Source organism: Myodes glareolus, chromosome 7 (assembly GCF_982192425.1).
Source record: "Myodes glareolus chromosome 7, mMyoGla1.1, whole genome shotgun sequence".
Classification (NCBI taxonomy): domain Eukaryota; kingdom Metazoa; phylum Chordata; class Mammalia; order Rodentia; family Cricetidae; genus Myodes; species Myodes glareolus.
Window position 1 is genome coordinate 90,521,418 of NC_142032.1, and position 16,092 is coordinate 90,537,509.

Consider the following 16,092-nt stretch of genomic DNA (forward strand, 5'->3'; position numbering starts at 1 on the left):
ACACATTTCTAAAAATACAACTGGATTTAGAAGAATTGCCTGACCGCTGGAGATGAGGAGAAAGTGTGACGGAACAGGAGCCCCAGTGAGGAGCTGTAGGGGCTGGGGACTGGGACTCAGGCTCGGGATTGGAGGCCAAGGTTTGAAAGTCCATGCATGAGGAAGAGAAAGGACATCTCATGCTGGTAGGAAGTGAGGCAGTGGATGGTACTCCTACATAGAACAGGCTGCTTTGAAGGACTGCCCCATTGGTGAGCATGGGACAAGAAACCTCGTCATCAGGCATTTGAGGATGTGGGCACCTTTCTGACCTGGACCTTTGGGTTCTCATACGCTCGGGACAGAAAGTCCTAGCGTATTCCAGCTGTGCAGTGTGCAGTCTAGAGCTAAGAGAGGACATAAGACTCAGGTGGGGCCAGGAGAAGGAAAAACAAGGTCACCCTGGGAAGATATCAGCTCATGAGGGTTTTTTTTTTTCATTTAAAAATTTTAAATTTTATTTTTCTCTCCAGATAAAAAGAAAATCCTGTGGGAGGCTGATAAAGCACCCTAAAGCAGAAAGGAAGCTAGCGAGAGACAAAGCAGTTCAGTTGAAAGGGAGAGATGTCCCTGTGGTCCTGTGGCTACAGACGCTAAGCTAGACCCCGTCCATGTCTAATGTTACAGAGGTAAAGCAGCCTGGATAGGACTGGACTGGCATGAACCGGAAGGAGACAGAGGACTCTAGCAGTGAGGAGGCTCCACCCATTTGGGTACAGTCTATGGAGAAGAGAAAGAACCGAGCAGTGGTGGGTCAGCCCAGGTCAAGGACAGCACCAGGAGCCCTGGGGCTCCAGAAGAGGAACAGCAGACCCACGCTTCCTAGAGAAGGCACCGCTGAACTAAGACCAGGAGCTGTGAGCTGATAAGAGCAGAAGGAAGAAGGGGTCAGACGCTATCAAGGCAACTTAGAATAGCAGTCACTCAAAACCACCGCAGTAGTTCAGTGCGGGCTTGTACTTTTCCAGTTGAGGGCAGAGAGTTCCCTGAGAGAAACAAAAGTACCTGTAGGGAGATATGTGTGCGCATGTGCGCATAATTACACATGCACATGAGTCCGTCTTTCCTACCGCTACCATAAATTTCTTCTCAGCAGAGACAATATGGTCCCTCACCCCAAACTTACTCTTCTTTGGTGCAATTGCCCACTCATGCCCTCTCCCTTTTGCCACATGGTCCTTATTTTCAGTTCTGCAAGCAAAATAAAATATATAGGCCTTTGTGTAAGCTTTCAACTATACATAACATTATTTCCCCCCTATCCTTTCCTTTTGGGCCACAACTTACTCAGAGTAATCTTCTCAATTCCCACAAGTCCTTCTTACTCCTAGGCTTCATTAAGTCATCACCTGCCTGCTTCTTCTCATCCACCACAATTTGTAATTGTTTACTAATTATTTATAAACCCCCCTCATTTGCCTTGTGTGTGCTAGGCAAGCTCTCTCCTCCTGAGCCACACCCCCAGCCCTATCTCTCTTTTTTTATTCCTTTTCTTGTCTCTGTTAGAATGTAGGCTCATGAAGGAATCCCTGCCCTCCCCTCCCCTTCCTCCTCCCAGTCTCCTTGCCCATTCCTCCCTCTTTCTTCCTCTCCCCTCCTCTCAGGGAGCTGAAGGGGCTCTTTAAAAACAAGTGATTATGATCCTACCTGAGGGATGGCATGAGTTGGATTTTATAAAGCTGACCCTGGGCAGCAAGGGTAACTGAAAGAGGATTTGAAGGCAGGACCATCAGGAGACTAGTGCTGATGTGTACACAAAGGATGGACACTTAGGTGTGAGCAGGGTGATGCCTATGGACTGAAAGGAATGAACCTAAAAGAGGAGGCAGACGCTGGGGTGCAGTGAGTATCGAGGGCAGCACTTGGCTCTCTAGCCTGGGTAACTGGATGATTGGATACCACGTATCCAGCAGGAAACAGACGTCCACTCAAAATTTGCAGCTGCTGACTGACAAGTGGCCGCAGTGGGGTAAGTGTCCCTAAGCAATGAGCTTGCATCGTCTCTCTGGACTCTATTCCTATCTGGAGTGATCTTCCAATTCTTCCTCCTGCCTCCTCCTGCCTGGGGTTACCCATCAGTGGCCGGCCAGGCTATCTAGAGCCTCATATTTCTTGTCATAAACATTATTTTTATACTTGTATTAGTGTACATAAATTGCATGCATCCACAGCATTCAATGTCATATTTGAATACATGCATACAGTGTGCTAATCAAAGCCAGCTATCATTTATCTCCCCTCCCTTTCCAAGTGCTCATCACTATTCTGCATTTAGCTCTACTTCCTTAAGTGTCTGTTCATGAGGGAACATATTCTATCTGACTTACTCTACATAACACAGTGTCCTTCAGTTCCATGCAAACCCCTCTCACTCTACCCCAAAATCAACTCAAAACAGACCAACGACCCCCTCCAAAAAAATAAGACTGCAAACTAGGAAACTTCTGGAAGAAAACAGGGAGAAACAGCTCAAGATGCAGTCAACAGGATAACCAAATGGAATTGCATCGATCGAACAAAATCGCACTGCAAAGGAAACAAACAACAGAGCAGATAGACGTCTTCAGAACACGAGAGCACTTCACCAACTGTTCATCTGACAAAGATTAATATACTAACTATTTAAGGAACACAAAAATTATGAACAACAAATCCATCAAGTCATTCAAATTCAAGATCAGAAAATAGAATTGGAATGATGGCTCAGCCGGTAAGGTGCTCTCTTCGGGAACTTGAGTCTGATTTCCTGCACCCAAATAAGAAAGCTGGTCATACACTTGTGATCCCAGGACGGGGGAGACAGAGACGGGAGGAAACAGATCTCACAGGCCAGTTAGTTTAGCCTAATTGGTGAGTGCTAGGTATCAGTGAGACACCCTGTCTGACAAACAAGGCGAGGGCTCCTGAGAAACGGCACCCAAGGCAGATATCTGTCCTCCACCTGTATGTACATACATGTAGGTACTCCTGTGCATATTTGTGAATATCCCCCCCCCACACCCCTACAAATCAACTGCAGAACTCCTCAAAAGAAGAAATACACATGGCTAACAAAGACAACTCTGTTATTTCCAATTCCAAGGCCCTATTAGGCCCCAGTGGCCTCTCTTCTCCTGGAGAAGGGGTACATATTCTGCACCCACAGTCTCTAGCCTGTAGCATCATCACTGCCAAAGCCTCTGTAGTAATTTTTCATCAGTTTTCTTGGGGTTTTACAGTTACAGTAACAATAAGGTTTGTACCCAACAGAATTGCAATTCCTCAGTACTAATGTGATTAGTATTTTTGTTCATTTGTGTTTAGAATCCATTAGCATAAAATTTATATCCAGTAATACCAATTGTGGTTTTTAATACTTGTGAAAATGACTGTGAGGTATAAGTCCCTAATAAGGAAAGCACATTTTTTTTCTTTTTTTTTGTGGGAAAAGAAATTTTAGTTGCATCATGGCTGGAATGGGGCTCTTTGATGGAGGATATAAAGTACAAAGGGCTGGGAGCAGAGTTTGTTGAAATTTTCAAACAAGCCCTCTGGTTGCGCAGAGGACACACACATTTCTATTCTAGGAGGATCCGTCTTCTTGCTCCTTTTTATGTTGGTTCCTCCCTGACTTGCAGGAAAATATAAGTTGTGTGCTTGCAGGGAAGGATATTTAAGACCATGAATCCTTTGGAGCTGAAAGGACCTTGAAATCACTGAACTGAGCTGGATTTTTAAGGAGCTAGGAGAAGGGTGTCATGACCAAAGATAGGTGTCATAGCCAGCTGAGGCTCCATTCAGAGCTGGTAGGCAGTGGGATGGTGGGGTGCGGTTGGACAGGTACATGGGTGGGAAATGTCTGTTCGGTATCATGGGACCCATGCTGTGAAATTCACAGCATTTACCGTGTTGAAATCTTCATCAGCTTTGCAACAAGGGTTCCATGTCTATTTGGAGTCCTACAATTCATACACCAGATTCTGTGCATAGACTTTGGAGCCAGACAAACTTGGGTTTGAAGTCTTGGGCTTTTATGTGATTGACTACACCTTCTCCTCATCTGTAGGACTTGAATACTAACGTGGTCCTCTCAGACTTGGGTGCAAGGAGGGTTAATGAGAGATACCCAATACACAGGAGGCCGGGGACGTGGTCTTAGGTAGACACACAAGCCAGGAGACTTGCCAGCTGGGTCATGTAGACTCCCTATAGCCAACTGGTTAGGTTCACACCACAGACACATTTTCTGAAGTGGGGTATTCTAAGCATTGAAGTTCTGCCCATGATTGTCAACCTTTTACCTGTCATGACAATGAGACTTTGTTTACCAATGAAATATAATACCGGTTTAAATTTTTTAAAATTTGTTGCTGTTGTTACTGTTTTGTGTGTGTGTGTGTGTGTGTGTGTGTGTGTGTGTGTGTGTGTACATGCCACAACACATATATGGAAATAAGAGGACAACTTTAAGGAACTGGTTCTCTCCCTTCATCTTTACATGACTTCCAGGGATTGAATTCAGGTGCAGATCTCCAGGCTTGTGTGGCAGGTGCCTCTACCTGCTGAGCCATCTGTCTGGCTTGCAACCTCAATTTTGAATGGTTTCTGCATATGCCTCTCATTACAGGACCCTCTCCAGGATGTCAACAAGCGAGACTGGCCCCGTTGGGAAGACACTTTGATATTGAATTCACCAGCCTGGCTTCATCCTTTCTTTGTAACAAATGGCTTTCAGCATCCCAGTCCTCAGAGCTGTATGACCACGGTTTCATGTCTTAGAGGTAGGAAGTGGACCTTTGGGATTTCAGACAAAGGGTCCCCACTGGCAAGTCAGACACACTAGCACCAACATGGAGGGTGTTGAGGACTGGGGATCCTCAGACCCTGAATTTTCTATGACCCCCTTGCCTGCCGGAGTAAACAGCTTGTTTTCCTATGCTTGCAGCTTCTCTGGGCACGAGACCCTCACGAGTTCCTGATGGCAGGGGAGTGGTTTCTGATGGGCTTGCAGCTGAAAGATCCCAAGAGCTAGGGCGTGGCCATGAGTCAAGGAGAGGCCTATATAAGCTGCCCTGGAACACAGTAAAAGGGGCATTCTTGTTTCAAAGAGTGACCCATGTCTCTGTGTGTTTTTTTTTAATGCCCAGACCCTTGCCCAATCATGGTTCCAGGTGGTGCAGGCACCATAGGAAGGGGCACTCATGACTTGGCTATACCCTGAAGAGTTATGCCATTTGTGAGGCCCGTTGGAGTCAGAGAAACCAGGCAGTTGGAAGGCTGACACTGTGGGCTGGAGCTGTGGCTCAGCTAATAGCATGGTGTCCTAACACACAGGTGTGATTGCAAGCACTGAACAAAACTTGGCATAGTGGTGCATGCCTGCAACCCTAGGACTCAGGAGGTGGACGCAGGAAGATGGAGAATCCCAGGTCATCTTCAGTTACAGAGAAAGGTGATTCGATAATTAATACCATGCGATGTTAAAAAAGTTAATTAAACCCTTTATTGTCTCAAACAAGTAGAAGAGTCTTGGAATCAAATTGAGGATAAACACAAGCTCATTCTGAAGCATGCCTCCTTAGCCTGTAGTTCAGCAGGATCCCCCGGGCCTTATGAAGGAGCAGGGTGACTTCAGCTGCATTCAATTCAGGATTGTGGACAGCTTGGAGGCCAGATGGTAGACTTCAGGGAAGCCCTGGGCTTGGGCTCTGCTCACCCTCTCAGTCTGCTCAGGCCTCTCATCACACACCCATCAGAAAACAACAGCGGCACCATGTATCTGGGACCCCCCTCCATCATCTTGGGACACGCAGGGCAGGAGGAAGGAGAATGGTGGCCTCTCAGTGACCTGCACTGTGCAATGGCCACACCCCAAACACAGCTCGCCTTTTCTTGTCCCAGACAGCTGGGGTCAGTGAGGCATGAATGCTTGAGTAGCTCTCTCACGCCGGAGGGGCTTCTGTGGGAATGGCAGCAAACCACAAAACTGCTGTTCCTGCAAGACCTTCTTCTCAGTCTCTATTTGCTATTAACTAGCCCAGGCTTTTGATGAGGGATGGCCCATTGTCAGGTAAACACATTGACAAGAATAATGGGTCATTCATTCTGCTTCCCTCAGTAGATGCTAAAACCTAGATAATGGGGCAGCTCCTGATCCCCTGGGCTCACATGATGTGGCTCACAGAAGTTGTATCAGCACATGACGATTATGACTAATGACCAGCAAATTTATCAGACATCAGGCACTTCAAGACACTGTTGCAAAACACCACATGCCAACACATAAAGCGTCTATTTTCAGAAGCGACAATTTGTTTAGACAGCTTGAACATCATCCTCCACCCCCAAAACCATAGTATGAAACCGTAAATCACCCTTTGCCCTCTCTGGAGATCAGAGATCTGTCATCCCAGCAACCAGTCGACAGTAGCGTTTAGCATACAGAAGCTAGAGGATGCTTGAGTTTAGGGAGATAAACTGAGACTCTGATGTAGCCCAGAAAGCCCTCCTTTAGCACAGACACTCTACTGTATATTTCAAAGTCCTGGAAGTGAAGCCCAGGGATGCTCTGACCTCATTTCTAGCTGTTGACTGATCCGGGAGCCTGTTCTTACCTGTTGTCGAATCTCTTCCTCCATTTTCACTGGTGAGCCCAGCTCAGCAACTTGTTTGACACCTTCGCTGGCGTACCCTCCGTACTCCCACAGCACGTAGTTCTTGGAGTGGGACCCGCCAATGATGGCAGACCAGTGATTGGCCCGACCTGGAAGTCAATCAGGATGCAGATGTCAGTGTGGATGGGACTGAAATTCGAACCTCCTCAGTGATGGGGCAGAGGGAAAACTTGAAAGGCTCAGCCAGTACTGATCAGGTGTTGCTCTATCTTAATCCAACACTACTCAGGGTTTAGGCATAATCTCTACTAACCAGAAGTCTGGAGATCATGCAGAAAAGTGAACAGCAGGTGCCTCAAGGAGACAATCTAAGACACCTCTGTCTAAGGGGTTCTCTGAGAGGGGGCCAGTTGAGAGAATTTGAAATGTTGGTCAAATTTGTAAGGTAAAATAGAAAGGAAGGGTTATTTCTGGCAGCTCAGAAACACGGATCAACAGTGTGCTTGGAAAACCATCAGTAACTCAGCGCTGCAGTGCCGCTGTCCGTGGAGAATTAGGAGATGATGTCACGGAAGGAGAAGGAACCTGCTCACAGAGGGTACTGCTGTCAATGCGTCAGGATGCCATTGGAGAAGATCTGCAAGCCACTGAGGGACTCTGATCAGGGGAATGATGTGACTGCATTTGAATTTTAGGCAAGTCACCCAGGCAGCAGGGTGAGGCATGCAGCAGAGGGAGCAGAATAGAGTGGAGATCTTGGGAGGTGAGCGAAGAGCAGAAGCTGAAGTGTGGGTGGGAAGTGGCTTTCACTCTCAGGACTTAATATAGCTTTGTTCAGTTGACTTTATTACATTCCCAGATGAGGGGTGAGCGGGCTAGCCACATTCAGAGGGTGGGGTGGGCAATCTGGGTGTGTGTTGGCCTCCAGCCCACAGTGGATTGGCAATGACCAAAAGGGATGATGAGCAGTGGTGGGGTGCAGGAGGGATCTCAGCAATATTTGAACAAGGCCATAATAGAATGTGGCTTGAGGGTTCTTATCAAAGTTCCTAAGGAAGTGAAGAATAGAGAACTGATACTCCATGCCACTACCATGCTGGGCTTCTTTTTAGACACAAATACTACAGAGTGTAGATGCAAATACTACAGAAGTGTCACTTCATAGGACTGGCTCAATTTTCAGTCATTATTTGGTTGGTTTTTACAAAGTCTCAAATTAAAGAACATTTACAGGTACAGCGAAGGGGAAAATTTGAATTAGATAAACCCAAATGACACTTTTGGTTAACTACTGTATGTCCTAGAGTAGACAGAACTCTTCACTTCATCCCATCATATTCAAGAAGGACTTTGAAGAGGCCTGGCCCAGTTTATACAGCAGCCATCACTCCCCCAGTGACTTCCTACTCCAGGGGCACATCAAGTACATGAACATAAAGCCAAGTGGTACCCTCCAAGCCTACTGAGGGCAGCCACACTCCAACCCAGGCAGATGACATCATCTTTTGGGTCAGTCCAATTGTTGCTATTTCTTATACATCGGAAAAATGCAACCTTCATGTTTATCCCAAGAAAAGACAGGTGGAGACGTGACCAGCTCTTTCTATAACTCATTTCCTGAGCAGTAAGAAAGGCTTAGCTGTCATCTAAGCTATGAGGATACTTGTAAAGGCATAGCCTGGTGGTGTGGGAGAATTATCTGTATTCTGTCAATCATGTATTTTAATACAACACTGATTGGCCAGGGAGGAAGTATAGGCGGGAAAACCAGACAGGAAGTGGAGGTGATGCAACGAGAACAGGAGAATTCTGGGAAGCAGGGAGCTCCCTCCACCATTCCTACCCAGACCACAGAGAAGCAAGATGTAACCTGCCCCATTGGGAAAGGTACTGAGCCACATGGCTAACACAGACAAGATGTAAGATGTAAGAATTAGTTAATAAGAAGACTGAGCTAATGGGCCAATCAGTTTATAACCTAATGTAGACTCTGTGATTTTCTTTGGGACTTGCCAGCTGTGGGGTACTGGGCGGGACAGATACCCCAGCATGCCAACCCTTCATGTTACAGCCTGGTAATCCACAGTGACCCTTTGCTTGTAAGATAAACACAGGGAGATTAACTTCAGCATCTCTTGCTTTCCGCAATGCTATTCCACTGAAATATCCCCTATGTTAAGGATTGTCCAAGCTGAAATACTGTATCTAAGGAGCATTCTTGCTCCCTCTGTACTGTCTTGCTTGGCTTGGGTTACTTTTATTCCTCCTTCATGCTTTTCCTGATTAATCTCAACGTCAGTGTGATAAAGTCTAGAGTCATCTGTGAGGAAAAGCCCAGGTCAGATTATGAGCATGTCTTAGGGGGACTGTCTTGATTATTAATTGATGTAGGATGATCCAGCTCATGGTGGGAAGCACCATTCCCTCGGCAGGAAGTCCTGGGCTGTCTAAGCATTCTAGCTAAGTGAATGAGTGAGCCAGAAAGCAGCATTTTCCATGGTTGCTGCTATAGTTTCTGTTTGCTTTATTGCCCTGACTTTCCTCAATGACAGACTGTGACATGGATGTGTAAGCCAGTGATGTCTGTCACGGCAACAGAAAGGAAGCTAAATGATCACTCAGAAGCTTCTCAAGACCACCTCTGGCTGACTTAGGCTCCTGCCTCGTGTGTCCCCAACAGTACGGACCATATTTACTATTACTGTAATCCGACTAGGATGTAGACTCAAGAGGGAGTCTGTCTTCACCCCTGTTCCCGAGGTGGGCTTCCTCATGCATCCAGAAGCATTTTACACAATCAGATGGGAAGGTTCCCAAAACACCGGAAACACGCAGCACAATTTAATTCAACACAATTAAATTCAAGTTCAGTGCAGCATGGACCCTGACTTCTACTAAGCCAAGGGCTCAGCAGGGCTCTCTGCTGCTGGAAAACAAAGAACGATAGGCTCTTGAGCCAAGGGACAAGGGTTCCATCCTGGCATTCCCATGTCCTAGCTGTGCAAACTCTCAAACTCTTTATGTACCCACATTCCAGCTTCCTCTTTCATACTATGAGAACACTTACTACACTGACCTATTAGGAGAGTCAAGTGAAATTATTAAAAAATGAGATGTTATCTATGCATGACATCGACCTGGGACAGCGCAGACACTCAATAAATATGGCTCCCCCATTTCATGGCTGTTGGAGTGGCTTAAAAAATGATAAAGACTTGAAGCCTACCCTTACTTCACTGTGAGAAACAAACACGTATTATGGAATGTGACAGAAAGAGGATGGGAATGAGCATGTTCATGGGGGATCAGAAGATGGACCCAGATGGGTCTCTCCACCTTACCCATTCAACTTCCATTAGCTAAATGTCAAACACAGTGGCAGGCCATAAGAGCTGACAGGAATAGGACATGGTGCTTGCCCTGAGGGATGCACAGTCTGGGGTGGGGAAACAGATGGAAGAGCAGATTAGTTCATCAGGGTTATCATACAATAACACAGCGGATGAGAGAGCCAACTCCAAATTCCTTAAATGCAATGACTCAAGGTCGAGAAGCCTGTTCAGAGAGGTAGGCACCTCCCAGAGGGGGCTCTGTCTTAGACTCTCTTACTCTCTGGACTAAAATTCACTCTGTGCCTTCAACCTGCTAAGCACTGCAGTGGTTAGTTCCCTAGAGCAACTTTGCAGAGCCTGCCTTCAAATTTCAACACAGCACCATCAGTTCAATAAGATCTGTGCAAAGCGCTTGGCTAGGGCGCGGGGCAAGACTCCATCCTCCCGGGGGGCGGGCAAGGCAAGCACCAATGGGAAGACAGCTGGTGTCAAAAGGAGCATCCATGCGGCAAGCATCAATCACTCAGCTGCAAATCAGTACAGGGAAAGAGACAGGGTGACCTGAAGCCAGAAGCTTCAACCTCTGGGAGATTCAGTTCCCCTTTATTTATGGATTTGTTTGTTTGCTTCATGTGGTTCTTAGAACAAACCCCAGCACCTTCCACATTGTAGGCAAGAGTCCTATCATTCACTGAGCTACACTCCAAGTTCTCCTCTCTTTTAAAATACAGGTAACAGTTACAAGTTTGACCATCTCCCCGAGTTGTACAAATTAATTGGGATGATTTGGAAGGAACTATGAAAGCTACAAGATGTTCTCTGCATCATTTCAGAAAGAGACCTCCATAGGAACATTCTCAGTATCACCCTGGGGTGGGGGTTGGGGAGGAGAGACACACACACAGAGAGAGAGAGAGAGAGAGAGAGAGAGAGAGAGAGAGAGAGCATGTGCCCCATGGGAAGGCACAAGAATCTAGGAGCTGGAGAGATGGCTCAGTGGTTAAACATTGGCTGCTCTTGCAGGAGACCCAGGTTTAGTTTCCATCACCCACATGACATCTCACAACTGCCTGTAACTCCAGAGGTTTTGACACCCTCTTCTGATCTCCCTGGGTACTGCATGCACATGGCGAGTGCAAACACACACACACACACACACACACACACACACACACACACACACACACAGAGGCAAACCACACACATGAACTCGCAAATATACAATCTGGAGACGGGGCCAGACAGTAGTGCAGCTCCTATCCTGTTCTGAAGGCCTGAGACCTTTCTATATCCAGCCGGCCCTCGGTTTGTGTTTTCTTCATTGCCTCCATTTCAGTTTTCAATTCTTGAACTGATTCCATTACCTGTTTGATTGTTTTTTTCTTGGTTTCCCAGGGTATCGTTTACAAATTTACTCACTTCTTCAAACTTTTTGTTATATTTCTCTTCTATTTCTTTACTCATTTCTTCAATCCTTTTGTTATATTTCTCTTCCATTTCTTTAAGTGAGTTATTCATACCCTGTTTAAGAGACTCTATTGCTTTCATAATGACACTGTTTTCCACTTCTTCTGGAATAGGGTGTTCAAGTCCTTCTGTCGTAAGATCACTGGGATCTGGTGTTTTCATGTTGTTTTTCAGATTGTTGGAGGAATTCTTGCCTTGGCGCCTGCCCATCTCTTCCTTCAGATGCTCTCCAATGGCTCTTCCCTCCACTGGGTCTTCTGCTACAGGATTAGTGCCCCTTGCTGGCCAGGAATCACTTTGCCTGCAGTCCTACCTTGCTGCAGGCAGGCTATTAAAACAAAAGGAACTACCTCCCGTTTACACTCACCACCCCGTCCCAGCGGGGCCTACCCAGGCTGAGTTGGAGGGTTTTATGCCCCAAAAAAGGGAGAGAGGAAGGGAAGGGGTTCCAGGCTGAAAGCAGGGATGGGGTAGGAGGAGTGAGGGTTTAGGTGGGGGAAGCCGCCCCTTCGGAATACCCAGGGAGATAAGGATGGTTGGAAGATTGTGTGTTCCCTTACCAGGCTTGTGTGGCGGGTCAGGAACACACTTACCCCTCCACTGTATCTCCTGCTACAGGATCAGTGCCACTTGCTGGTCAGAAATCTCCCTGCCTGCAGTCTTCCCTTGCTGCAGGCAGGCTATTAAAACCTGAAGGCCTGAGACCTTTCTAAATGCATAATTCTGCAAGCCACCAGTTGGCTCAAGACTCAGGAAGACTCAGCGTTACAGCTCAAATCCAAAGACGTAGTAAGGGAAGGGTGATATGACCAGACTCTCAGTGTTGTAATGAGGCTGAAGTCCATTAAATAAAAATAGCCAATAACATAAAATCTTAACAGGGCAGGACCAAGCCAGATCAGTTTCTGGGAGGCATGACAGCCAAGAGGAATGTGCTTGGGCGACTGGGTGGCCGTGAGAACCAGGAGTTTGAGAAGACAGGAATACTGGGTATAAAAATGTCTGAATCTAGAATCCTCTGGATGGGACCCAGTAGCACAGTACTAGTAGAATGAGGTGGTCAAACAGATTCTAGTTAGTTGGAAGGAAATAAACTCTAAAAAATAAGAAAGGGGAGGGGAAGAAGATCCAGGTATTAGAAGATATGGTTATAAAGGGTAAGACTAATGCTTGTAGATCTCTCTTTTTTAATATTTATTTATTCATGTATTTATTTATTATGTATACAATATTCTGTCTGTGTGTATGTCTGCAGGCCAGAAGAGGGCACCAGACCTCATTGCAGATGGTTGTGAGCCACCATGTGGTTGCCGGGAATTGAACTCAGGACCTTTGGAAGAGCAGGCAATGCTCTTAACCACTGAGCCATCTCTCCAGCCCCCTAGATCTCTTAAACGAATAATCAGGATGTCACCCCTGTTGTCCCCAGTGAGACAGTGAGACCTCAGTCTTAGAAGACAGAGAAAAGCCTGAGACTATTACTAACCTTTTCTCTTCATAGGCGGGGGCATAGTTGTTTGGCCTGGCAAGTCCCTCACTAGTGTGCAAGTGGCCTACACCAATCTGGTGTTGTGTGGCTATTTCCTTGGCATTAAAAGAAGCTCATAGGACTCAGGAAGTAGATGAAACTTACAAGCCTCAGGAGGCTTCTAAAACCTGTAAGACTTACAGGGCCCAGCCCCCAGTGTTACGTAAGCAGCAGTAATTGCTGGGGAGAGAAGAGACTCTGACCTGCAGACCTGCATGCAAGTCAAGCAGAGAGCGCCAGGAATGCAGCTTTCCTGAGTTGTCACCCATGCCGAGGTGGGGTCTTCGGTGGTACTGCTGCTTTTGTTTTACCAACTGTGAGGTACCCGCTTGAATGAGAAACATCCTCAGGGTCCCAGGCACTTGAATACTTGGTCCCCAGTCGGTAGCACTATTTGGAGAAGTTTTAGGTGGCATGGCCTTGCAGGAGGAAGTACGTCTCTAGAGTAGGCCTTGATGTTAAAAGTCTCGTTTACCTCTGTTTCACTCTTTCCACTTCATGCTTATAGCTGAAGACGTGCGCTTTCCACTCTGTCACGTGCATGTCACTTATTGCCATGATTCCCTGCCATGATGGACTCTTGTCCTTCCGGAGCCGTGAGCCTAAACAAACTCTTCTATAAGTTGTTTCAGTCTTGCTGTTTTTATCACAGCAACAGAAAAAGCCCCCCTCGCCCACATTTCCGTAAGTAACAAGCAAAGCCGTGTAAACCAGGCCTAAACGTTTATTTCCAAGGGCTGAGATGAAACTTTTGTCGGACAAGCATCTGGGAAATTGTAAGGAAGAATGAGTATACCTGTGCATCTGTGATGCTGACGGATGACCAAGTGTGTTTGCCTAAAAAGGCACTTCAGGCGGATGTCTTAAATATATGTATTCAATATTTTATACACCGACAGCCTCCTTGGTCTCTTCGCTGCTCTCAGCTCTGGTAGTAAATTGTCAGTGTCTGCAAATATGCCAAAAGGCCCAAGTCCGTCATGGGAGAAGCACAACCACATTTCGTCTGGTGCTGAGGCAGGCACGTTCCATGATGGGCCGAGTCTTTGAGGTGTTCTGCATGATGGTTAGTTTAATGTGTCAACCTGAATATGTTAAGGAGAGGACAGACATTTGGCCAAACATTCTGGGTGCAACTCTGAGGGTGTCAAAAGAGGACTATCATTTGAATTGGTAGATAGACTAAATCGGATTGCTCTCTCTGAAGGAGCGGACTCCACCCAGTCAGCGGAGGACCCAATTAGAACACCAAGATTGATTGTGTGGTAATGCAGATTTCCTGCTGTCTCTCTGCCTCCAAGCCAGGGAATCATTTCATCGTTGCTTCCTGGGATTTGAGCTGTTAACCCTGAGTCTTGCTGAGTCTTGGGCGAACTGGTGTCTTGCAGAACTACACATTTAGAGGGGTCTCAGGCCTCCAGAGCAGGATAGGAACTGCACCCCTGTCTGGCCCCCGCCTCCAGGTTGCTAACTGTATATTTGCGGCTTCATGGTCTTCATGTCTGAGTGAGTCAATTCCTTATAACTAATCTCTTTGTGTGTAGATTTGCATCCGCAACCTCCTGCTTCTGTTTCTTTGGAGAATGCTGACTAACTCAGCAGGTGTTCAGCAACGGCCCACATTTACTGGGCCAGTTGCTGAGATCTCCTGCCAAAGCCAGTCCGGCACAAGCCACCCATTCATTTTCTTGATGCCTATTCACAAGGCTTCATAGCGGAATGTACTAGCCCTTAGTGATGGATTGATTCAAGCCCTGCCGCCTAACCCCAGCCTCGTCCACAGTCCTCTGAGCTTATCTTTGTTCTGGGTCTTTGCTGGGCCCTGGTGTAGCAACCACACCAATCGGTTCTCTGACCTCTATGTTCTGTCTTCTCTCAGTAGGACTGAACTGTATCTATTACTAGGTGACCTTACCATTTACCTCTCTTCAAGACCAAGGTCAAGCCATCTACAGACTCCTGCATGCACCATGTGGCCAGCAGCTAACCAGAAACTGTTGAGGACCTGACAGTTTTATATACTTACGTTGTATTAGACCTCACTCTCTGCTTGGCTTTGCAACAATGCCTCTAGGCCCTCCTGGGCCTGGGCTCTGTCTAATTTCCAATGCTTCGGATTTGGCTACAGAACTTGGCTTCTGTCAAACTGCAGCTGGGCGCTGCCCAGGACACAGCTTGTATTTACCCCCTGGCTCTTCCTGCTTTGGACACTCCAGGGACTCACTCTGGTCAAGCCCCTGTGCTCTTCAGGGCCCTGTCCCCGTGTGACAGAAAACCTGCCTGAGAAGGTTCTGTTAGCAGGCTGGAACTCCTCCATTCCCGCCCCTCTCGTTTCTCCACTCAGCTGTCACTTCTCCCCTTCACTAAGGGCTCAGGAAAAGTCCATTTCAGTCCAGAAAAACTCTGTTCTTAGGAAATGGATTTGATTCGCTTTGCCTTTTCCATCTCCTCCGATGCCTTCAGCGAGACTCCATTGTTACCTACTACATCATCAGTGAACACGTACTTGGCTCACACTGTGCGTCCAACTAGGGACTACCAAGCTAGAACTGCCGGGTTTTGTTCCAGTAATGCTTTATATTTTATTCATTATCTATGTATTGCATTCGTGCTACAGTGGCAAAGTTGAGGAGCTTGGTTTGCAAGGTCTGAAGTACTCACCATCTGCCCCTTTATAAACTGTTTGCCAAGACCTGTGCCAGGCCATGGCAACTCTGAGGTGAGTCAGTCAGTTGGGGGTGGGGTGAAGGGTGGGAAGGACCGACCCTAACTGGACAACGACAGCAAAGTATGAGTGACGTAATGTTGATAAAGATGACAGGACATGGAAGTCTAAAGGAGCAGATGCTTAGCCTAGGTAGTGTCAGAGAAGAGTTAGGTGTAAAAGCAACAATTACCTGGTAAACAATGAGTTCATCGGGGTAGTGCCTCTGCAAGTGCCCCCCCCCCATTTCAATAAAGAATGAATGACCTGTGATGAGACAAAGAAGTCAAGAAGATCATGAAGGGATATTAATTGGGTCTTAATAAGAATTTTTAATTTTTCCTAGAAAGCAATGTAAAGGAAAGAACTGAACAAATCCACCACTCTCTCTTTCTATCTCTGTCTCCAGTAGTAATTAGGATCAAACCT

General features: G+C 46.7%; 1 protein-coding gene across 1 annotated transcript in view; it reads right to left on the reverse strand.

The window, feature by feature from the left end:
- Spon1 (spondin 1) overlaps positions 1–16,092 on the reverse strand; it is a 300,422-nt gene that overhangs the window by 121,775 nt on the left and 162,555 nt on the right. Inside the window, exon 6 of the mRNA XM_048460302.3 lies at positions 6,633–6,781. Within this exon, the coding sequence (XP_048316259.3) occupies positions 6,633–6,781 (149 nt within the window). The remainder of the gene's footprint in view (positions 1–6,632; positions 6,782–16,092) is intronic.